The 23,367-nt window shown below is 34.7% G+C and overlaps 2 protein-coding genes across 2 annotated transcripts; one reads left to right on the forward strand and one right to left on the reverse strand.

The window, feature by feature from the left end:
- The first annotated feature begins 680 nt into the window (after positions 1 to 680).
- LOC108989857 lies at positions 681 to 2,472 on the forward strand. Its single transcript, XM_018963619.2, has 2 exons — positions 681 to 1,913; positions 2,030 to 2,472. Exons 1-2 carry the CDS (start codon positions 845 to 847, stop codon positions 2,386 to 2,388), a joined length of 1,428 nt encoding a protein of 475 aa, XP_018819164.2. The 5' UTR covers positions 681 to 844; the 3' UTR covers positions 2,389 to 2,472.
- A 12,314-nt stretch (positions 2,473 to 14,786) lies between these two features.
- LOC118348415 (protein FAR1-RELATED SEQUENCE 9-like) lies at positions 14,787 to 17,287 on the reverse strand. Its single transcript, XM_035690027.1, has 3 exons — positions 15,137 to 17,287; positions 14,968 to 15,036; positions 14,787 to 14,870 (listed from the first exon to the last, which is right to left on the reverse strand). The coding sequence occupies exons 1-3, from the start codon at positions 17,285 to 17,287 to the stop codon at positions 14,787 to 14,789; spliced, it is 2,304 nt and encodes a 767-aa protein (XP_035545920.1).
- Between the last annotated feature and the right edge of the window lie 6,080 nt (positions 17,288 to 23,367).

A 23,367-nucleotide genomic window follows, 5' to 3' on the forward strand; every position in this document is an offset into this window, starting at 1 on the left:
CTATCGATACAATGCAAGGGTCACTAATTCTAAATGAGGCTTTGTTTGAGAATCCATCTCAACTTATCTCATCTCATCTCATTTTCTTTCTAAACATCATTCAAATACAAACACTTTTTAATTTCAAATCTTCAAATTTTTCATTTAATATTACAATTTTTCCAAAAAAACATAAAAAATAATTTAACTTTTTTAAATTTTAAAATAAAAAATATTAAAAATTATATTATAGTAATATTTCAACATTAAAATATTTTTATTCAATTTTCTCTCTCTCATTAAGAGAAATACTATTTATCATTCTCAAATTACACACTGAAATGTGATTTATCATTTTTATCTTTATATCAATATGTGTGTTTAAATAATAAGATAAAAATGATAAATCAAATGTTTGTGTGTAGTATTAGAATTATAAGTAGAATTTTTCATTTAGAAATTTCACATTTCATTTTCCGGCCAAACAAATAGCAAAACGTCATACTCCACGTACAATGAGGCTAATCCTAGTAGGGAGTTGGGGACCATCTTCCATTCCTTTTTAGACGCCAAGAGCAATGCCAATAAGCTAACGCGCCCTGAAACCTTGCTGCATGTTTGAGCCATGATCTGCTGCACTCTGTAGAAGCCAACAAATTGCTCAAATTGACTTCACAGCGCGCGTGGAAACATATTCCTGGACACTGCCTTAATGCCTAGAGACTATTCGGCCACTATCCATATTCAAATGCAAAGCCCGCCACCTCTCCTACTCTGTTTAGAGAGTACTACTCTCTTCGCTTTTTCTCTGTCATGGAAGCAATTCAAATTTCTCTGCTTTTTCCCCCTTTCCTTTTCCCTTTAGATGAACTTAATTTTCCTTTTGCAACTCGAAAGTTCAAATTCCATAGAGCAAATTCATTGTCTTCATTGTTCCAACATGAAGTCCTTATCTTATTCTCCTTCTTACTCATCATCTTCATCCACCACAACTTTCGATGCGACTTTGTGCAATTCTAAGAGTGCCACCGCCGGATGTCTAGCCGGCATCCTTCGCCGAATTCTATGCTCCGGTAAACTTCCAAAACACCCTTCCGATCATATCAGTGAAGCTGCCTCGGTGGTATGCGATGAGGATCGGGAATTGAAGGCCAAGGAGAAAATTGAGACGGCTGCCACGCCTGGGATAGTAGCGAGAATGATGGGTTTGGAGTCGATGCCGGAGATTAATTGGGTGCATAAAAGCTCAGACCCAAATTCGATTTCACGCAGCCGATCCATGAATTCTGAGAATCACTTGGCCGGATTTGATCCAATGCAGGGGCAGCATCGACGAGTCAAATCCACGTTGTCGTTCCGAGAAAGTCCGACCTTCCTTGAGCTGGAAAATGAAAACTTCCTTATACTCAGCTTCGAAAATGGAGGTGGAAGTAAAGAGTTTAGATCAAAAGGGAGAAAATCCGAACTGGGTTTGGGAGAATTAAGGCAGAGAAGAGCAGAAAGATGTAAAACCGTCGAAAATAAAGCAGGGAGGCTGCAGGAGATGAAGAACAACAACTGCTACGAAGGAGAGCAAGAATCCGAGAAGAAGGTCTTAGGTAATTTGAAAGAGCGGGAGAAGTGCAGTAAGAGAATCCCTGATAAGCCTATTGCTAAGGTAGGCAATAACGGAAAAGCTAAAGGTTCCACTATTTCTCCTTCTCCTTCAAAAAGCTCCAATGAAAAAGCACATGTAGCCATGGAAGCAGTAAAAACGCCAATACCCAGTAACCAAAAGGAAGTCTTGAATAGAGGGAGACCAAGAAAGAAGAAGAAGAAAATAAATCCTTGTGTGGTTCAAAAGGTGGAATCCGAATTTAGCTCTGAAGATTCGAGCCCGGTTTCTGTTCTTGATTCTGGTCATTTCCTTTTTGATCCTGCATTTCCAACATCAGGTTCGACATCTGGTCTCTTTAACTAGAACTTTCTTTCTTTCTTTCTTTTTTGCATTAAATTTGCCAATTCAAGAACTTTATGTTTTGAATTGCTGACACAAATTATTTGTTGACAGAACAAGATTCTAATTTGGCCGATTCAAAGTCACGAAGAAAGTTGTCGCCGGAGCTTGAGAATTGCAAGCAACCATCTCCAGGAAAGGACACAACTTTGATTGGTGATGAGCCAAGAACAAAGAAAATTGAAGGCAAATATCAAGGCACAAAGAAGAAAGCTGATTGTCACAGTGAAAACTACGAGGAAATGTGGGTTGAGATTCTGAGACTGACTGGAGCAGAATTGGTTGGATCAAATTGGGAATACAGGGGAATGGGAAATCATGGAGATTTGGAAGCTATTAGTGCAAATTTTGAGCTAGAAATTCTTGATCAATTGTTAGTTGAGTTGGTAGGCCAACTAGCTCGACATCCATGAAAATTTTGAGTTGTGTATGACTCAAAAAGTCACAAACTTTGTAAATTTCTCGCCTACAATAAACTCTACAGAGAATTTTTCCTTCTTTTTTTTTTTCACTAATTTTTTTTTTCCTTTTATCAACTTAAAGCGAATTTTGAATTTGAATCTAAAAATAATTCTATTTGCAACACACATTATCTACGTAAAATAATTTAAATTTTTCTTATAAATCAAATTTGCTATATCAGTAAAGTAGAAAGGTATATTTTTCATACCAACTTACAAGTAAAATGACATGCCACTTGATTAAAATGACCTGCAACTCTTTTACAATATTTTACAACTCATTTTATGTCAATCAACGCAAACATGCCACTTGATTAAAAATGAACTTCAACTTTACAAAATTACCTGTCATTTAATATAAAATTTTAAAATAATTATAAAAAAGTTGTAAATTAATCATTTATCATTTAGTTTATTATTAAATACGATTGTAAAGCCAATCAACTCAAATCTGATAATTTGGAAATGAAAAATTATTACATAAATGTTCACCATTATGGGAACTTAGAAGAGTGATTATAAGACGATTGAGTCCAAAATCATTCATTTAACCACCGAAATAGTGTTGTCTGAGCAGGTAACAACAGTAGGGGTAGTGCCCTGGTGAATGCTTCAACATGGTTTTGTTGGTAGAAATGGGGAATGTATGGTGCACAGGTTATTAGTCGAAGAGTAATTATTAGGTAGTTCTGGAGCATGGACATGTGGTATTCTCAATGTTAACGTCGTGTTTTACATGCTTTTAGGCCAAGTTCTGGCAACTCGGGTCTTTAAAGTGGCCTCAATCGGTGCTGTGTGCAACCCTGATAGTAGTCCAGTGCGGCTATACAGTGTCGGTTCGTACATCCATTGAGATGAACACTATTTAAATGTAAAATAATTAAATAGATGAACACACAGATTTACGTAGTTTGACACTAGGCTTAGGTTCACGGGAGTTTGAGGAGGGGAGTTTTCACTATAATAAGCTTGTTTACAGTCTCTCATAGCCTCTCATTTCTTACTGTACAATAGAAGCTGTAAATTTATTTGATGGAGAAGAAGTTCTCTCTCGAGCCCTCAACTTGAAGAAGAAATCGAAGTAGAACCTAAAAAATTTAGAAGAAGTCGAAGTCATCCCAAAATCAAAGGTCTGCAATCCTTAGGTTCCACTTGCCTTTTATCTCATACCCCCTATTTGTTTTAAATCACTTTCTTATTTTTCCCTCCTCACATCTTGTTTTTTCTTATTTTTTTTTGCTTTATATCAAATCCCTCATTTTCATCTTCTGACATTATTTTATCATGTCTCACACTTCCATACCTTGGTCCATTCTTGTCCCTCATTCTTTTTTAATACTTTATATTCTAGTGAGTCCCTCTCTAATGAAGGGGCCTAGGAAATTCCATGGGCAAAAAAAAAAAAATCCCCTTACACTCAACATATCATAAAATGACAAGTCATTAAGAAGTCGGGCATACGTAAGAATTTTAATTGCATATCATTATTGGATTAGATGAAATACTACGTCATCCGTCATAGTCTAGTCTTTATATTATAGTCTAGTCATTATTAGAGTATCTAATAATTTTCGGCTAAACCCAGATCATAGTCTAGTCTTTCATATTTCGAGTGCTTGGTGCCTTCGTTTATATGCATGACCACGAAAATTGGTTTAGGTCTTGTTTGGATTCAGAAAGCATTTCAATTCATTACATCTTATTTAATTATTATAATTTTTTTTAATTTTTAAATAAAATATAATAAGTAATTTAATTTTTATAAATTTTAAAATAAAAATAATATTTTAAAAAGATTTTATTTAATTTTAACAATCACCACCCGCATTTAAAAACCATGGAATCAATGGATTTCAAAAGGGTAATTAAGTGGGTAACACAAACAAAAGACGACAAAAAGTACAGAATTGGAGGTGGAAAATTCTCAAGTTCCAGCTTGAAAGTTGGGGTTTGGATGTTGAAATGAGTTGAGTTGAATTGAGTTGAGATGATAAAATATTGTTAGAATATTATTATTTATTATTATTATTATTTTGAGATTTGAAAAAGTTAAATTATTTATCATATTTTATATTGAGATTTGAAAAAATTATAATGATAAATTGAGATGAGTTGAGATGAGCTCAACTTCCAAACGAAGCCGAGTAAACTTGCTTCCGTTTTCAAATTGGTTCCAGCTACCTGCTAGATATTTTAGCTTGAGGGCAAATCGAGCTGGAAATCCATTGCAATGCCAAGAACAAAGGTTAATTCACCGGTGTCAAGAATATGGAGAGAGAAAGAGAGAATCATAATCCGATCCAATAATCAAGGGATCGAAGCAATAAGTAATAGTTGAAATAGTCATAGCTCGAGAATGGGTCTCGATAAGGCTATATGGTATTTTGTTTTTTTAATTTTTTTTATATCTTTAAATATTTTTTTTAAAAAAATCACAATATTATTAAAAAATATTTTCTTAATCACTAATTAAAAAAAATTGTATCGGGACCCATTCTGGAGACAACAAGCATTATTCTATTTTAAAATCCCACCAACAGAACATAAACTGATAAATTGGTAATGCCTACAATTTCCAATACAAAAACAAGATAAGAAGTTTAATTTGATCAGCATCTCTGTCCTACACAGGAAAGATCCTCACGGTCATATATCTCTCTGCTTGGGATAAAATGGAAACAATAATAAACGGCAGGGAACCAAATCAAGAGAAAAATGGAACTAAATCCAATTATTTTGGAGAATCACGTAGTTGTATGAGCACAAACTTTTCAACCTGCCTCTCTTTGTTGTCTTCCCAGAGATCCAAACATATTCATCAATTGTTCGATTTGATCACCTAAGGAGGCAGTAAAAGTCACCTGAGGCATTGGACAAGATCTCTTCCCGCCAAATGGTCTTAAGGCTGAACAAAAATTCGAAAGCCCAATTCTGAATCCGGCTCCGCTACAAGTCTAACAAAATGGAGTCGGAGTCAAATTTTTTTTTTTCAAATTTAGCAGTTAGAGACGAAGGTGTCATGGGACCGATTCCGACTTTATGCTCTGACTCCGAGTTTGCCCTCCGACTTCAACTTCAACTCTAAGTCCAATTCCGATATTGTACATATGTTATAAAAATATATATTTACCTATATATTTATCATATATAGTAGTATAGTTATATAGTTATATAACTAAAACTTATATAGTTAAGTTAAATAATATACTAGTATAAGTTAATTATTATAAAATAATATACTTCTACAATAATACAAATAGACTAATAATATTTTAGTATATGTAAACATCATAGTATTACTATCATACATGGTCGAGTATAGAAATAAGTTAGACACTAGCATTTAAATAAGTTTAGTATAATAAGTTAATAATACATATACTAATTTACTAAAGTATAATAACATGTAATTAGACACTAGAAATGTAATAAGATGTGTCAATACATTTATTTGTTGCCTTTATTTTTCTAATATGTTTCTCTTAGTTTGAATGAATGGATAAGAGACAAGTGGCAAAATTAGGATGAAGTTAATAAGGCTGAGTTGTTTGTTATCACGTGAGAAGCTCGTGTCTGCCGTTGCTGTATCAAGTGGTTGAAACCGCTGGATCATTACACGTGTTGGCATCTGTTTTATCATATATATTCATAGTTACCGTGTTGTAAACCCTAATTCATTTCATTTGGGCATTCTGCTATGTTTGAACTAGATGGTGTTTGCAGAGATGAGTGTTCTTCCCCTTTTCCAATGCCGAGAGGAGATGAACTGCATAATTCCACAAATTATTTTTTCTTCAAAAAAATATAAAAGAAAAAAACAGATCAATAAAGCAATAAAGAAAAAAAGGTGTTGGTTTTGGAACTTATATGAGAGGGAAAATCACTATGGAATCAGCCAACCATTGAGACGCACCCACAACCAAGAGCACAACATCATTGGGGCTTGTCTGGTCTATGAAGGTATCGGGTTGGGGTTTGAATGGGAGGAAGCCCGACATCATTGGCTCAAACATTGCAAAAACTTTACCAAGAGCACAAGCCCGACATCAACTTGCACCCCAATTGGAAGGTTTATTTTAAAACATAAAATATACCTGTCTAAAACTGTCAGAGCACCTTTGATGGTTTTTAAAATTGTATATTAAGAAATGAGGAGAGGGGACTGATCTCTGTTTGTAATCAATGACCTCAACAACAATGCAACATGCTTACCTTGTGGGGAAGGGGAATCTACTTACACAACATGTGGAGGAACTGATTCACACACTTCAAATAACTTTATTTGATGATCTCTTGGAAACTGGGGAAGGGGAATCTACTTATATATATATATATATACATGTAAATATATATATGTAAATGTAAATGAATGGGTGGCTGTGAATGTGGACTTGGGTAAATTTTGAAGTGTGGGAACCTACTGCACTTCCTCACCAAGTAAACAGGTTTTGTTTTTGTCAAGTAAGAAGACACGATTAAGCTTTGTAGCTCTGGTGTCCCATCTATAAGAGTGATCTGCTGGAGCTCATGATCATAAACTATAGGATAATAATTTGCCCCAATTATTTCCTTGAGCTCATGATCATCAGCACCACGGTGAAGAGGGTCTCTTAAGCCAACCTACTATAACAAGTAAAGTGCATTCTGCAAAAAGTGCTAGACTTTTTTGATTCTAGGATAAACCAGTTCTATTTATGAATACACAGGTTGAATAAATTTTCGTGCATCAGTTTTAGAATAAATACACAGGTTGAATAAATACCTGACAGTGTCGTTTCTTGAGGAATATACAAGTAGAAGAAAGGCTATCGCGGCTTTGTCACACTGGGTGGCGAAAAATATACAAAAATAGAAAAAAAAATCACTAAAATAGAGCAAAGAATGCTCATACCCACAACAAAAAACTTAGATGCATAAAACAAAATAAATAAATAAATGCTCATTTGGCCATGGAAGATAGCAGGAACACGATGAAGAAAAATAGAAAAAAATATTCAACAAACAGAGCATGGGTACGATGACACTCACTTGAAGAACGACGAACCTGCTTTTCTTTTCGCAGCAAAATGGTTTCAGAACTCAGAACCCGCAGAATGGTTTCTGTGCAGAATGGTTTCTGTTGCTTTTCTTCTTCAGCGCAAAATGGTTTATGGTGCTTTTCTTTTCAGCACAAACTTGTTTCTGGTGCTTTTCTCTTCAGCGCAATCGGACCACGATGAAGAACGGCTATCGCGCAGAATGGTTTTAGCGCAAAATGATTTTTGGTTTCAGGCTTTCAGAAATAAGTTTGGCGCTCATTTCTCCCCTTTCTGTCTTCTTCTTTCTACTTTTTTTTTAAATATGTTATAAAGCTGACGTGGCTAATGCCACGTCAGTGATTACACAACGGGTACCTGAATACGGGTATCTGTAGCAGAATTGATGATAAAAATCAGTATGTAAAATAGAAAAAGTATGTTTTGGTGATATATTTTAAAGAATATGATAAAGAAGCCATTGAGAATGCTCTTATAGGTCATCAAATCTAGGTATGCATATTCAATATGGACATACATTTAACAATGATTAAATAAATGCGTTCACAACTAATCTATATAAATATTCACATAACACAAAAAAATTAGACTTGATGAAGTAATGACAAGTGTCCCAAAAATAATTTTTTAGTATTATAAAAAATTATTATTATTTTCTTTTAAAAATTATTTAAAAATATTTTTTCGACTCTCTATCTCAACAAAAAAAAAATATATGAATAAATTTTAGACACCAGCACAAGAGTGCAAATGCCAAATGTGTCAAAAATTGGACACTGAAAGACGTTGCATTCTACCCCAAATGCTAGGGGTGTAACCGGTCCGGTCCGGTTTTTGACAAAATCTAGGACCAAACCGGTATGTACCGGTTTTTCATTTTTCAAAACCGATTATGTTCCGGTTATCCTCCTAAACCGGTACATTCAATTTTACCGGTTTCCAGTCCGATCCGATTCGGTTTTCCGATTTTTTTAAAATGTAAAAAACATATAATAAAATATTACTTCTTATGATAAAATATTATTAATAATTTAATATATATATTATGTTTAAAGCATATGATCAATTAAATTTTCATTTTTAAGATTAAACTTTTATTTTCTAAATTATAATAACATTATCTTATATATAATTATATTAATAACATATGATCAAACAAATTACAAATGTTTATATTTAAGATTAACATTTTATGTTATAATTTATAAATTATAATATGAAATTATTTCATATATGATATATAATTATATATTATATATAAAAATTTAATATATTATTATATATTATATATAAAACTTATATATATATATAAATATTTTGTATAATATATAAAATTAATTTTTATATATATATTTTTTCCAACCGATCCGGTCCAGTTTCGGAAACTACGAAACCGAAACCGGATCGGTTCTGACCGATTTTCATAATATAGGAACCGGTTCCGGATCGGACCGATTCAACCGGACCAACCGGTCCGGTACGGTTTTCCAGTTTAAATTTACACCCCTACCAAACGCCTCCAATGCATGTGGGCTTCGTTTTGGCTTTAGGGGCTATCTTGCCTCTGCTTCACTTGCCATTGCGAAAAGTGTATATCACCTTTACCTCTCACGGTGTTTTTCAACTTCCAAACATAAAGTTTAGTCATCTTAATGTATATGTATATTAATAAAGTGAGCAAAAATGCACACCAAGTGGAAGGGTGGATCACACTCTCCATGGCCAAGAGTGATATTGGTAAAACAATATTGCTCATCGTCTTCTTCCTCAACCCAAAATTTTGTTTTTTCTTGATTTCGACCACCTATTTTCAATCAAAAATAACTTACTCATCCTAAGTTACAATTAAACGTATGATATGTCAAATTAAATCTTATGAACCCAGCTTTCTAAGCATATAAAATTTATTTCTAGAAAATAAAATTTGTTTAGTTAAAAGTTGGCTCAAAGTCACGGTCCAAATATGAACTTTAAAACTAGGGTTTATGATTTCTTCTTCTATATGCAACGAAACTTCACCAAATTTAAGAAACATGTTTCTAACATTATAAAGAATGTTTCATGTAGATAATTCAATCTTAAACATGTCATACCGTAGCTTCTAATGAAAAATCTGAAACATAAACAATCATGACATATCATCAATTACATGCTTTTAAACTCATTCCAAAGCATAAAACAACATGTAATTATATTCATATGGGCGAAAACAAGCAGTATAAGCTCTGATACCAATGTTAAAAGAGGTTAATTAGAATCATCTTAAGGAGCGGAATTCCCACAAGGCCGGATCTTTACTTGTCTTACAGCCCACATCACTTTATTATTTGCACCTCTACCTTGCTTAGGAGGTTACTAGAGTCTATTAGAAAATTTCACACTTCAAGATCAAGAGATTTAGATAGTTTCTCTAGAAAATTTTATAGATAAGGGAGTTTTTCTCTTTTGTTCGTAGACTTTATCTACACCTTTAATTTAATGTACGTAAACTCTTATTTAAAGATTTTTCACATGGAAAATTAATTAACTTCCCTGAAATTGTGGTAGTGGTGGGGAATTAATCAATAACCTCTCCACCCAGTAATTCTTTACGAAATGGGATCTAATAACAAAATAAAAATAAAAAGTTGTCCAAAGTGAAATAATTGCTACTTGCTAAGAGTTTTAAACCGCACTATATATGAATAATGCTACTATGCCTTTCCATTTTGCCTATATATTTTGACTGCTCATGTATTTAATTTCTTTTATACTTTCAAAAAAAATTTAAAAATACTAAAAAATATGAAAAAAAAATTAAAAAGAATAAAAAATGGGAATTTTGCTTACGCGGCTAGCAGCACTATATATATACATATATATATATATATATATATATATGCAATTGTTAACTCCTACGAATTGGCTCCATTGGTGAGGATTTTGGTTTTGGAAGGCTTGGATAGTGAGTTAAGATGAAAGTTGAATAAAATATTATTAGAATATTTTTTTTAATATTATTATTGTTTTGAAATTTAAAAAAATTGAATTGTTTATTATATTTTATGCAGAAATTTAGAAAAATTATAATGATTAAAAAAATATTTGTTATCCAAACCTCCATATGGTTTGAATTATCTTGACATAAATAATTTTTAGAAATTATCAAATTAGTGTAATATTTTCTTAAGTTATGTGAAATATAATTATCTGTTCTGAAACTCCATGCTAATGGAAGAAAAAACCTGCTGCTTGTCCGGCATACGTTGCTTCAAAGATTTGTTCGGTTGTACCAGCCAAAGGCCGCGTGGCCTTTTACCAAGCTTAAAATATTGTTATTATTCATCATTATTTTATAAGTTTATCAAATAAATATTGTTTGGATCTATTTTTTATACATGAAGCGGGGATTCGACGTTTTCTTAATAATTTAGATACAGTTGTGGAGAGTGTATATGCACCACAATTCTTTAGAAAATTGTTAGGTCTATTATTAAAAAAATTATTTTTTTATCAAATTAAATTTATATTTATTTTTTTTAATAAAAATTATGAAGTACTTGTATATTCCACGATTATAAATATAAAACATGTTACTTTGCCTACGTGTATCCCTTTTTACCTAATTAATATGTTGACTTATCATTTTTATAAAATAATATTATTATAATTAGATATTTTTTTAAAATGATATTATTTTTAAAAAAAAATTGTACTACATCACACATTTCTATCTAATTAATATGTGACTTATTATTTTTATCATTTTATCTTAATATTTAAATATGTATTCGTTTAAATAGAAGAATAAAAATGAAAAATCATATATTAGTTAAAGAGAAAAGATATTTGGAATCATGAATTGTACAACTGTCACGTAATAGTTTTGAAGAAAGTAAATAAAACATAAGACCGACATGAAAAACATTAATTTTTTAATAGTAGATTCCACTCTTTTTCAAAACGATTATGTGATATTTACGTACTTCAAGATTGTATGTAGAATTACTCATGCCCCAAGTGTATCGATGTGCATTTGCTCTTTAAAACAACAATAAATCTATCCTAAGCCGGCTTAACAAACCAACACCACACACCGTGACGTGGCGAACCCGGTCTGGTCGCCACGTCACGATTTTACACTTCCTACACTTCCGAACCCTTCATTCCTCACGTTCCTCCCGTCTCCCTCAGTTTCCCTCACTTCCCTCTCTGTGAAATCGCGCTCTCTCTGACCGCACCCGTCTCCCTCAGCTTCCCTTAGCTTCTTTGTGTGAAACGAGCCGCACCCACGAAACCTTCGTCAACGTCTCCCTCAGCTTCAATCCTCCCGTCTCCCTCAGCTTCCCTTAGCTTCTCTGTGTGAAACGACCTGCACCCACGAAACGACCCGCACCCACCAAGCCTTCGTCCCTTCATAGAGTTCCCTCCCCGTCTCCCTCACTTCCTTCCCTCTGTCCGTAACCCACCAAAATCGCAATCCATAGGCGATTTCTCGACCCGCGCCCACCAAAATCGCAGTGTTGGTTTCTCAACATTTTGAAGGGAACCGAAGTAGTTCCTTTCTCAACATTTTGCAGGTTCTGACCTTTTTTCCTTTGTCCACATTTTGTAGGTTTTCCAACTCCAAATCTCCTCCATTTTACAGATCGCCAGTCGAAAGAAACCCTAAACAGTCGAGAAAGGAACTTCGTTTTCATCTGGTGCGCATCTTCCACTCCACGACGGTAAGGTCATTCTGTCCGAATGGGAATGAAAGTAGTAATTTCATATTTTACTGTATGCCTTGCTTGCTACCCAATGATGCTGAAACAATGAATTTTATGGGTAACTCATGTTATTGAATTTTATGCTTGTGGATGTGGTTTGATTATTGAAGTATAAATTTTTAGATATGATTAACTCATGTTATCATAGGTAATTGAGTTATTTATGTACATAGGGCTAATTGTTCAGTTTAATAGATGATCAATAGCTATTGTTTTAATTTCCATGGAAAAGGAGACGAAATTCTGCTAGAGCATGATGTGAAAGAAATTCTGCTAGAGCTTAGGTGAGAATTTTGTAAATAGGGATGCAACAAAGCAATTGTTGCAGTGCTCTGCCTCACTTCAGTGTAGATCATAGTCGTCTCGTAAACCTTTGTTGGATTTAGAAGGGAAAGATAGCTACATTTTTTAGATTCATCATATAATTAAGGACATTATGTGAACCAAGCTGCATGGAGATTGCAACTCTTTGTATTTGTATCTCAAGCACAATGTTGAATACTTTGAACTGCTGTTTTGAACTGCTGCTGTTTTAATTTCCATTGTCACAATCTTCAAACAACTGCCTTTTTGAACTGCTGTAAATAGGGATGCTTAGGTGAGAATTTTGTAAATAATAATGAAATTATTTGTAATTTTTGTAGTAAAATGATTTGACTTAAGATGTAAAAAGTGGTCTAATTGGTGCTGGTCTGACCCAGCTGTTTGTTGTTACAAAAGACCAGACCATTATTCTATTATGGGACAGCTTTGATAGATCGACACAGATTTGTTTGGTGCTGGACTTTTGAACCAAAGTTGCTTACAATCTTTTGAGAGAGATAGACAAATATATATATAGATAGAGAGCATCTGTAGTTAGCCGCGAAAGGGGTTTTCCTTGTAGTAAGTTTGGGTAATGGGTAATTGCCGAGAATGTATATATATTTTTCTGCTGCATTTTTGGTACTGTTTGTTTGGGCAGGCCTTGACCAATGGCCTTATATCTTGGTATAGTAACTCACTAAAGAATAGGGTTTTTGTACTGTTTGTAACGCTAGATGTAATTTGAGTCTTAACTCTTTATAGAAATAATGTACATCATAAATGAAGACTTTGGAGTGGACACAATCCACTCCCCTAAAGCCTAAACATCTCTCTTCTCTCAAGTTTAGCAATAAATTAGGGGAGAGACACAGCAAACCCATTTATGTATATGAGATTTTAACTATTACTTTGAATTAGGAGGGTAAACAACGAACTATGTAAACAACGAACTATGAACAGTGGCACTCACAGTTTTAAAGTATTATTATTATTATTATTATTATTATTATTATTATTATTATTATTATTATTATTATTATTATTCTTGTTGTGTAGTAAGCCTAAACTCAGCCGTCCATATTATTATTTGAATATGCTCAATGTTCCATTTAGATCACTTATGGCCTCGAGTCAATCATCATGCGTTGATGATGAGTTGCAAATGGAAGCACCAACTTGTTGGTGTGGCTTGAAAGCCCCATTAAAGACCTCCCATACTAGCAAAAATCCTGGAAGGAAATTTTACGCATGTCCGAAGTATAACACGGTAAAGCATATGTTTTATCATAATTTTGTGTTACTTTTTCTCTTTGTCATATTTAACGTTTGCGGAATTGACACATAAACATGCAGGGAGAAGCAAATTGTCAATTCTTTAAATGGGCAGATATACTTACACTAGTAGAGGAGAAAATTCGCACAAGAGAGAATGCAGCTCGAAAAAGGGAGGACGATTTATTGTTGCGCGAGTATGAAGTTCAGAAAAGGAAAGATAAACTAGTTGAGAGAGAGTGTGTCCTTTACAAGCAAGAGGAGAAAATTGAAAAGCAGCGCGTAGAGAATAGATGTGCACGGATATTATTATGTACTTATTGGGTGTTATCAATTGTAAAAATTTTTGGTTGGCTTTGACTATAAATGTATTTTGAACAAGTTTGGATTAACTTATGTTAATAGTACCTGGTTGTATTAATGAATCCCATGTAGTATTTTTTCAAGTATGATCCTTATTTATTCATAGGCTTACTCAAAGTTCACACAAACAAGTATGGTACTTGTCTAATGTAAACAATTTTCAAAGTTTCCAAAATAACAATATATGCATGGCTGGAATAAATAACATGTATGCATGGCTGGAACAAATAACATTAATGAATCCCATATATTTTCATACTTTCCTACGGAAAAAAAAATAAAAATACATAGCAACACTCAAAATAGGGCATTATACATCATAGTCTCTCAAATAACAGATATATAAAAGCTGTTTTTCCTGCCAAAATACACAATATTCTCAAGAATAACACATGAACCATCAGTCTCCCAAACAGATATATAAAAGCTGTTTTTCCTGCCAAAATACATAATATTCTCAAAAATAACACATCAACCATCAGTCTCCCAAACAATATACATAAAATCTGTTTTTCCTCCCAAAATACATACTAGTCCCTCAAATAACACATAAAACATTACAAAGACCAAACTACTATCTTGGATATTACAGTCTCCCAATCCGTTTGTCTTCTTCTTGGAGCACCTACTCATTGTCAGGTGGCGTTGGTTGTGCGACAGTACTGCATTGTGTTAGAACAACAAAATCATCCTTGCCTGCACTTTGTATCTTAATAAATTTAAGATACCAAAAAAATAATCATTAGAAATTGCTTATTAACTAAGTGGGGAGCAATATAGAATTTATACACAGAAAAATGTATTACCTGACCTCTTTCTGGAGCTTCCGATACCTCACATTGCTCGGATGTATCGTCAAATATTTTCCGACGTATCTAAATAAATTTGAAATACAGAAATACACATCAAATAGAAAGAAATATTAAAGTCGTAGGAAGAAATATGACGTGCTTAATAAAAATAAAAATTTCTTACCTGTTTATTCTTTCGCCTAGTCACAGCCTTCTCCACAGGTGGGACCTTCCTTTTTGTTGGCGGCCTCCCTTTCCCTCGGACAACATGTGGGCTTAATATTTTCTTACCCTTGTCTGTCTGCACAGTCTCTGCTACTTTTGTTGAACCGGACTCTTGTGTTAATCCTTTAAATTTATTCTCAAACTCATCCAAGTGGAGCATAAATGCAGTAACATGGGCATCACTCGACGATACACGGGTTGCTAATTTGGAACATCGTTTCACCACAAGCTCATACCTCCCTGAATCTGCATTTTGCCGTAAGTCGTCGTAGCTACTTTTTACCATTGTGTATCTTCTCTTTAAATCCTTCCTCCAACGATCCAAGACATACTTCTCCGGTAGCGCATGAATCTTATTCATCTGACAAACGTTCAATGCATGTCTACAGACAATTCCTCTCATCTCAAACAACGCACAGGTGCATTTCACATCAACCTCCTCATTGTTAAAGTAAACTGTGTACTTGATGCTCTTGACATGGTCATCATCAGTGGTAATTTCATCTAAAACATCATAGGTGGAAATGCAACCTTCCTTGCTGATAAGTATGCAGTTACATAAAATCATTCCCCACACCTCTCGTTGGACTTCTTTAAATTTTGCGTTCGTATACACGGATTGAAACTGCTTTTCAATGCGGAATGCGGAGGAACATGGGATGGTTTGGTTGGACGAATTGAAATTAGCGGTCGTCTCGAGCTCTACCTTCTTTCGCAGTGCATTGTCAAATTGATCGACGAATTCTTTCAACGTTGTACTGGAATGCACAAAACCATCGAAAAAAGCAGTCATGCTTTCAGAACGCTGTGTGGTGCTCATGCCAGCCCAAAAAACTTCCTTAAGGTAAACCGGTACCCAAAACGACCTCTCATTGTACAACCCTTGCAGCCATGCATTTTCACCTAAGTCATACTTCTTAATAAATTGCCCCCACTTCTCCTCAAATTCACCACATGTCTGTGAATCATATAGGGCATTTTGGATGGCAGTTTTCAACCCTGCATTGAAGGCAGCGTGAGATCCCAATTTCTCAGGCCGTTTTCGCATTATATGCCATAGACAATATCTATGGCGAGTGTGTGGGAAGACCACTGCAATAGCACTCTTCATTGCTCGGTCTTGGTCTGTTATGATCGCTTTTGGAGTGCGACCATCCATGCACTCCAACCATGCCCGAAACAACCACACAAAAGTACTTGTGTCTTCGCTTGAAATCAAGCCAGCCCCTAACAATATAGACTGTCCATGATGATTTACCCCAACAAATGGAGCAAATGGCATACCGTATCTATTTGTCAGGTATGTCGTATCGAAGGTGATCTCATCTCCGAAATACTCGTACGCTGCTCTACTCCGTGCTTCAGCCCAAAACACATTTCTCAACCTCAGCTCTTCATCCACATCAATCACATAGACAAAACCATCATTCTGCAACCTCATCCTCTTGAAGTACTCAGTAAGTGCTTCGCCACCACCTTTACCCAGCCTTAATTGTCTGGCTTTGTCAATAAAATTACGACAGTCTTTTTCTTGAAACTGCAGATTCTTGAACCCCCCCGCATCAACAACAAGTGCCCCGAAATTCTTGTTCATTCGAATACCTGCCTTATCGTTCAAATCAAGCATCCTCTGACTGTATTCGTCTAAACACTTAGGAGATCTAAAGAATCTAGACTTTTGTGGGCTGACAGTACTATGATTATGGCCAATCTCAACAGTGGTCACCACCCAACTACCCTCCACCAAGTGAGCATTTATTCGTGCCTTACAATCCGTTTTAATAGTTGGGCGTGACCTCGAGATATTACTATGGCTAGGATGGTACTTGCCACCTCGTGCACACCCAATAGTCAAATACTTCACCCTCCCATTAGCCTCTCTCTTCGTCCTTTGTGTTATAACACCAAAACCTTGTTGTTTGGCATATCTCATGTAATAAGCCATAAGCTCATGATCAGTGGCAAACTTCATACCAGGTTTGGGCTCCTCCTCAACTCGGTCATTATCAGACTCTTGTTGAATTATGTCATCGGCTTCTGTCTCTGCATTACTTGCGGGATTTTCAAAGCTTCCCATGTCCTCTCCGGTACTCGACAGAGGGCCATCCATTAGTCGATAGAGGGCCATCCATTAGTCGACAAAAAATTTAATAAATGAATAAATATACCTGATTCCTTTGTTGAACATGGCCCGAACTCTCCACATTAGTCGACGGAGGGTACAGGAAAGTTGCTGGAAAATGTGGCATTGGTGGGGGCTGCAATCATCCACGGTGTTAGAACGGGTAACAACAAACACGTACAAAAAAAAATTAAAAAAAAAAAATTTAAGAAATGAATAAATATACCTGATTCGTTTGTTGAACATGGCCCGAACTCTCCGCATTAGTCGACGGAGGGTACATGAAAGTTGCTAGAAAATGTGGCATTGGTGGGGACTACAATCATCCACGGTGTTAGAACGGGTAACAACAAACACATATAAAAAAAAATTAAAAAAAAATTTAAGAAATGAGTAAATATACCTGATTCGTTTGTTGAACATGGCCCGAACTCTCCGCATTAGTCGACGGAGGGTACATGAAAGTTGTTGGAAAATGTGGCATTGGTGGGGGCTGCAATCATCCACGGTGTTAGAACGGGTAACAACAAACACATACAAAAAAAAAATTAAAAAAAAAAATTTAAGAAATTAATAAATATACCTGATTCGTTTGTTGAACATGACCCGAACTCTCCGCATTAGTCGACGGAGGGTACATGAAAGTTGCTGGAAAATGTGGCATTGGTGGGGGCTGTAATCATCCACGGTGTTAGAACGGGTAACAACAAACACATACAAAAAAAAATTAAAAAAAAAAATTTAAGAAATGAATAAATATACCTGATTCGTTTGTTGAACATGGCCCGAACTCTCCGCATTAGTCGACGGAGGGTACATGAAAGTTGCTAGAAAATGTGGCATTGGTGGGGGCTGCAATCATCCACGGTGTTAGAACGGGTAACAACAAACACATACAAAAAAAAATTAAAAAAAAAATTTAAGAAATAAATAAATATACCTGATTCGTTTGTTGAACATGGCCCGAACTCTCCGCATTAGTCGACGGAGGGTACATGAAAGTTGCTGGAAAATGTGGCATTGGTGGGGGCTGCAATCATTCATGTGTTAGAACGGGTAACAACAAACACATACAAAAAAAAATAAAAAAAAATTTTAGAAAGGAATAAATATACCTGGTTCGTTTGTTGAACATGGCCCGAACTCTCCGCATTAGTCGACGGAGGGTACATGAAAGTTGCTGGAAAATGTGGCATTGGTGGGGGCTGCAATCATCCACGGTGTTAGAACGGATAACAACAAACACATACAAAAAAAAAATAAAAAATAAGAAAGGAATAAATATACCTGGTTCGTTTGTTGAACATGGCCCGAACTCTCCGCATTAGTCGACGGAGGGTACATGAAAGTTGCTGGAAAATGTGGCATTGGTGGGGGCTGCAATCATCCACGGTGTTAGAACGGGTAACAACAAACACATACAAAAAAAAAATAAAAAAAAAATTTAAGAAATGAATAAATATACCTTATTCGTTTGTTGAACATGGCCCGAACTCTCCGCATTAGTCGACGGAGGGTACATGAAAGTTGCTGGAAAATGTGGCATTGGTGGGGGTTGCAATCATCCATGGTGTTAGAACGGATAACAACAAACACATACAAAAAAAAAAAAATTAAGAAAGAATAAATATACCTGGTTCGTTTGTTGAACATGGCCCGAACTCTCCGCATTAGTCGACGGAGGGTACATGAACGTTGTTGGATACGATGTCATTTGTGGGGGCTGCAATCATGCACAGTATTAGAACGGGTAATAATGCAGTTCAGGGAAAAAATTTAAAGTTCACACATTTCTCAACCTGGCTACCCCATGCTTATGTATATGAATTCGGATATGCATTTGGATGCATCATAAATGGCGGATGGTAAGCATTTCTTGGACAGAGAGAGACCTACAATACACAAATAAAAATACATTAACTAGTTGGAATTGAGACACCTTCCTTTTATGAATGACCAGTGTATCATACCTGAGTCGGTGGAATTGGTGTAGAAGGCTTGGGTGGCCTTTTATCTTCCTCTTTGTCCATCAAGCTATTTCAACTGAATTTTTAGATAGACATTACAAGAAAAAAAACAAAGTAATCCAAACATTCATTAGATCGATATTACAAAAAAGTAATCTAACATTCATTAGATCGACATTACAAGAAAAAAAAAACAAAGTAATCCAACATTCATTAGATGACATTACAAAAAAGTAATCTAACATTCATGGGTACAACATTAAAGAAAAAAAAAAGAAGTAATCCAACGGGTTTAAGCTTTCCTTCTGCACGGTATCTAAGTTACACAAGATTCTGAAGAAACAAACAACACAACTATGATTTGTACTGACTCCAAAAAATTATGAAAACAAAACTGACTTCACAATATAACATCCAAGATATTTATTGCCATTTTTGTAATTCTTTCGGATCTTTTCTTCGCCATTCCTAGTCTTTCAGGAATGCTGTGTTTTACACGGTCTAGCCTCCAACTCCACATGTTTAAACCAATAAAATGGGAATGAAATCGGGACAGCATGTTCATCGTCTAAACAACACCCAAAGAATTAATAATACAAACTACTTTCACATTTAAGAGGATTATGTTCACTGCACCAGTAAAGTAAATCGCGCATTACAACAAAAACCTCGCGGGAACAGGACAACGCAGACGGTGGAAGCAGGACGGCTGACGGCAGACGGCACGTTGCACGTGGACGACGGCAGGCTGCACGCAGACGACGGCAGGCTGCACGCGGATGACGATGGAAGTTGCAGAGGAACCGAGCGGGAGGAGCAGGGGCGAGACCGAGGGAGGCAATTTCGAAATGAAGCATTTGGGGAAAAAGTCGGATTCAGTTTCTGTAAAACACGTGCGTTTTACTGTAGCATAAAAAAAAAATCCACGTCGGCAGTGTGTGGTGTTTGGTACTGTAGGGGCTTGAGTGTAGAAGAACTCTTAAAACAAAACACGTACAAACACAAATGCTAAAAAAAAAGACCATCATTTGAAATAAATTATAAAAATAAAAATATCTGGTTATTATATTTAGCTATTGGAAAATTTAAAACCTGTCTCTTACAATCTTGATAAATAATTTAAAACGTGATTACGTAAAATATTGTGAAAAAATATTGTATGTTTATCATTTTTTTTAATATTATAATGCGCATGACGTGTTATACAATCTTGATAAATAATCATATATGCTTACTGTTCATTTGTTTTTATACTAAGCTTGACAAGTAATTACCTTGATAATATCATTATTAAAAGTTCTAATTGTTTTATGATTTCATTTAAGCCAATCAAATGAAAGTTCTAATTACTCTCGCTACTAATTAATTAATTTGTTCATACTGTTTAGTGGGATCCATATTTAGTGAGATATAACTTCCAACATGATATGAATCTGGTTGTATCCAATAGTCTTTAGACTCTTTACTAGTTTTTCCACAAAGGGGCCCACGTGAATATTGTCCGATACTATACCAAGGGATAAAGACGAAGGAAAAAAAAGAAAGAAGAAGAAGAAAAGTATAGAAAGGGAGCCAGATATTGGGCAAATTTTTTTTTTTTTTTAAGAAAGGTATTCCAATTTTATTAATAGCTTTATTTCTTATGGAAGAAAATTGTGATTACAATCATATTCCTCATTTTAGTAATTTCAAATAAGAAAAACTAATTTAAAAAAGACATCTTAACTGACTAAATAAAATATATCTATCATCAATCCATTCAGTATTTAAACTTTCAACATCCTGCTTAATAAGAAAATTAGTCACATCATTACCTTCGTGATAGATACGAGTAATTTTATAGTTTATGGGCCACCTATAAAGCTAAAGTTTGAAGATAAATCACTATATCAAATGGCAAGCTATTTGATGTTGGATTCATTTCCATATCACTTTAATTTGTTTTCTATGCTCTTTGCCTTTAAAGGTCTTTACAACACACATTATCTATGTAAAATAATTTGAATTTTTCTTATAAATCAAATTTTGCTATATCAGTGAGGTAGAAAGGTATGTTTTTCATACCAGCTTACAAGTAAAATGACTCAGACTTGATTTTAGGTCATTGTACCTTATAATAAGAAATACTATTTGCAAGCTCATTATTGACACGTCAAACATATCACTAATGTGTAAAGATAACATACCAAAGTCTTTATGTTTTAACTTCTTTTTTTTATAATTATAATGGATACAATAGTTAGTTAAACACACAAGTTTGTAAGTAGCATAAATCTTTATAATATATTATAGGTCTAGATTTGATCTTTCATATGATGTTCAATTGTTTTTTCATAATACACCTGTAACTATTTTACAATATTTTACAACTCATTTTATGTCAATCAGCGCAAACATGCCACTTGATTAAAATGAACTTCGACTTTACAAAATTACCTGTCATTTAATATAAAATTTTAAAATAATTATAAAAAAAAGTTGCAAATTAATCATTTATCATTTGGTTTACTATTAAATACGATTGTAAAGCCAATCAACTCAAATATGATGATTTGGAAATGAAAAATTATTACATAAATGTGCACCATTATGGGAACTTAGAAGAGTGATTAGACGATTGAGTCCAAAATAATTCATATAACCACCGAAATAGTGTTGTCTAAGCAGGCAACAACAGTAGGGGCAGTGCCCTGGTGAATGCTTCAACATGGTTTTGTTGGTAGAAATGGGGAATGTATGGTGCACAGGTTAGTCGAAGAGTAATTATTAGGTAGTTCCGGAGCATGGACACGTGGTATTCTCAATGTTAATGTCGTGTTTCGCATGTCTTCGACAACTTAGGCCTTCAGAGTTGCGCCTTGATCGATGCTGTGTGGAGGCCCCAGTAGTGGTCCGGTGCGACTGTATGGTGTCGGTTCGTACATCCATGGTGATGAACACTATTTAAATGCAAAGAAAATAAAGATATGAACAAACATATTTATGTTGTTGGGCACTAGGCCTACGTCCGTGGGGGTTTGGGGATGGAAGTTTCCACTATAATAAACTTGTTTACAGTCTCTCATATCCTCTCATTTCTCACTGTACAATAGAAACTATAGATCTTTTCGCTGGAGAAGAAATTCTCTCTCGAGCCCTCAGCTTGAAGAAGAAATCAAAGTCATCCCAAAACCAAAGGTCTGCAATCCTTAGGTTTCACTTGTCTTTTATCTCATGTCTTCTTTTTGCTCTAAATCACTTCTATATTTTTCCCTCTTGACACATTGTTTTTCTTTATTTTTCCTTGCTTTATGTCAATCTCTCATTTTCCTCTCCTGATATTACTTTCTCATGCCTCACACTTTCATACCTTAGTCCATTCTTGTCCCTCATTCTTCTTTAATACTTTGTCTTCTAGTGAGTCTCTCCCCAATAACTGGGCGTAAGAAATTTCATGGCCGGGAAAAAATCCCCTTACACTCAACATATCATAAAATGACATATCATTAAAAAGTCGTGCATATTTCGAGTGCTTGGTGCCTTCGTTTGTATGCATGACCACACATGCAAAAGTTGATTTAGATCTTGTTTAGATTTAGAAAGCATTTTAATTCATCTCATCTTATTTAATTATTATAATTTTTTAAAATTTTTAAATAAAATATAATAAATAATTTAATTTTTTTAAATTTCAAAATAAAAATAATATTCTAAAAATATTTTATTTAATTTTAACGGTCATGACGACCCGAATTTAAAAACATGGAATCAATGGATTTCAAAAGGGTAACGGGTGGGTAACACAGACAAAAGACGACAAAAAGTACAGAACTGGAGGTGGAAAAATCTCAAGCTCCAGCTTGAAAGTTTAAAGAGTAAACTTGCTTCCATTTTCAAATTGGTTCCAGCTAGTAGCTTGGTATTTTAGATTGAGGGCAAATCTAGCTGGAAATCCATCGCAATGCGAAGAACAAAGGTTAATTCACCGGTGTCAAGAATATGGAGAGATAAAGAATCATAATCTGATCCAATAATCAAGGGATCGAAGTAATAAGTAATAGTTGAAATAGTCATGCTACCTAAGGAGGCAGTAAAAGCTGAGGAGGCTGAGGAGGCTGTAAA

This window comes from Juglans regia, chromosome 5, assembly GCF_001411555.2.
Source record: "Juglans regia cultivar Chandler chromosome 5, Walnut 2.0, whole genome shotgun sequence".
Lineage (NCBI taxonomy): Eukaryota > Viridiplantae > Streptophyta > Magnoliopsida > Fagales > Juglandaceae > Juglans > Juglans regia.

Coding starts and splice junctions, on each gene's coding strand:
- LOC108989857 (XM_018963619.2), top strand. CDS start 845: ATGAACTTAATTTTCCTTTTGCAACTCGAAAGTTCAAATTCCATAGAG. Junction 1,914..2,029: donor TCCTGCATTTCCAACATCAG/GTTCGACATCTG, acceptor ATTTGTTGACAG/AACAAGATTCTAATTTGGCC.
- LOC118348415 (XM_035690027.1), bottom strand. CDS start 17,287: ATGGATGGCCCTCTGTCGAGTACCGGAGAGGACATGGGAAGCTTTGAA. Junction 15,037..15,136: donor CTAGGCGAAAGAATAAACAG/GTAAGAAATTTT, acceptor AAATTTATTTAG/ATACGTCGGAAAATATTTGA. Junction 14,871..14,967: donor AAGCTCCAGAAAGAGGTCAG/GTAATACATTTT, acceptor AAATTTATTAAG/ATACAAAGTGCAGGCAAGGA.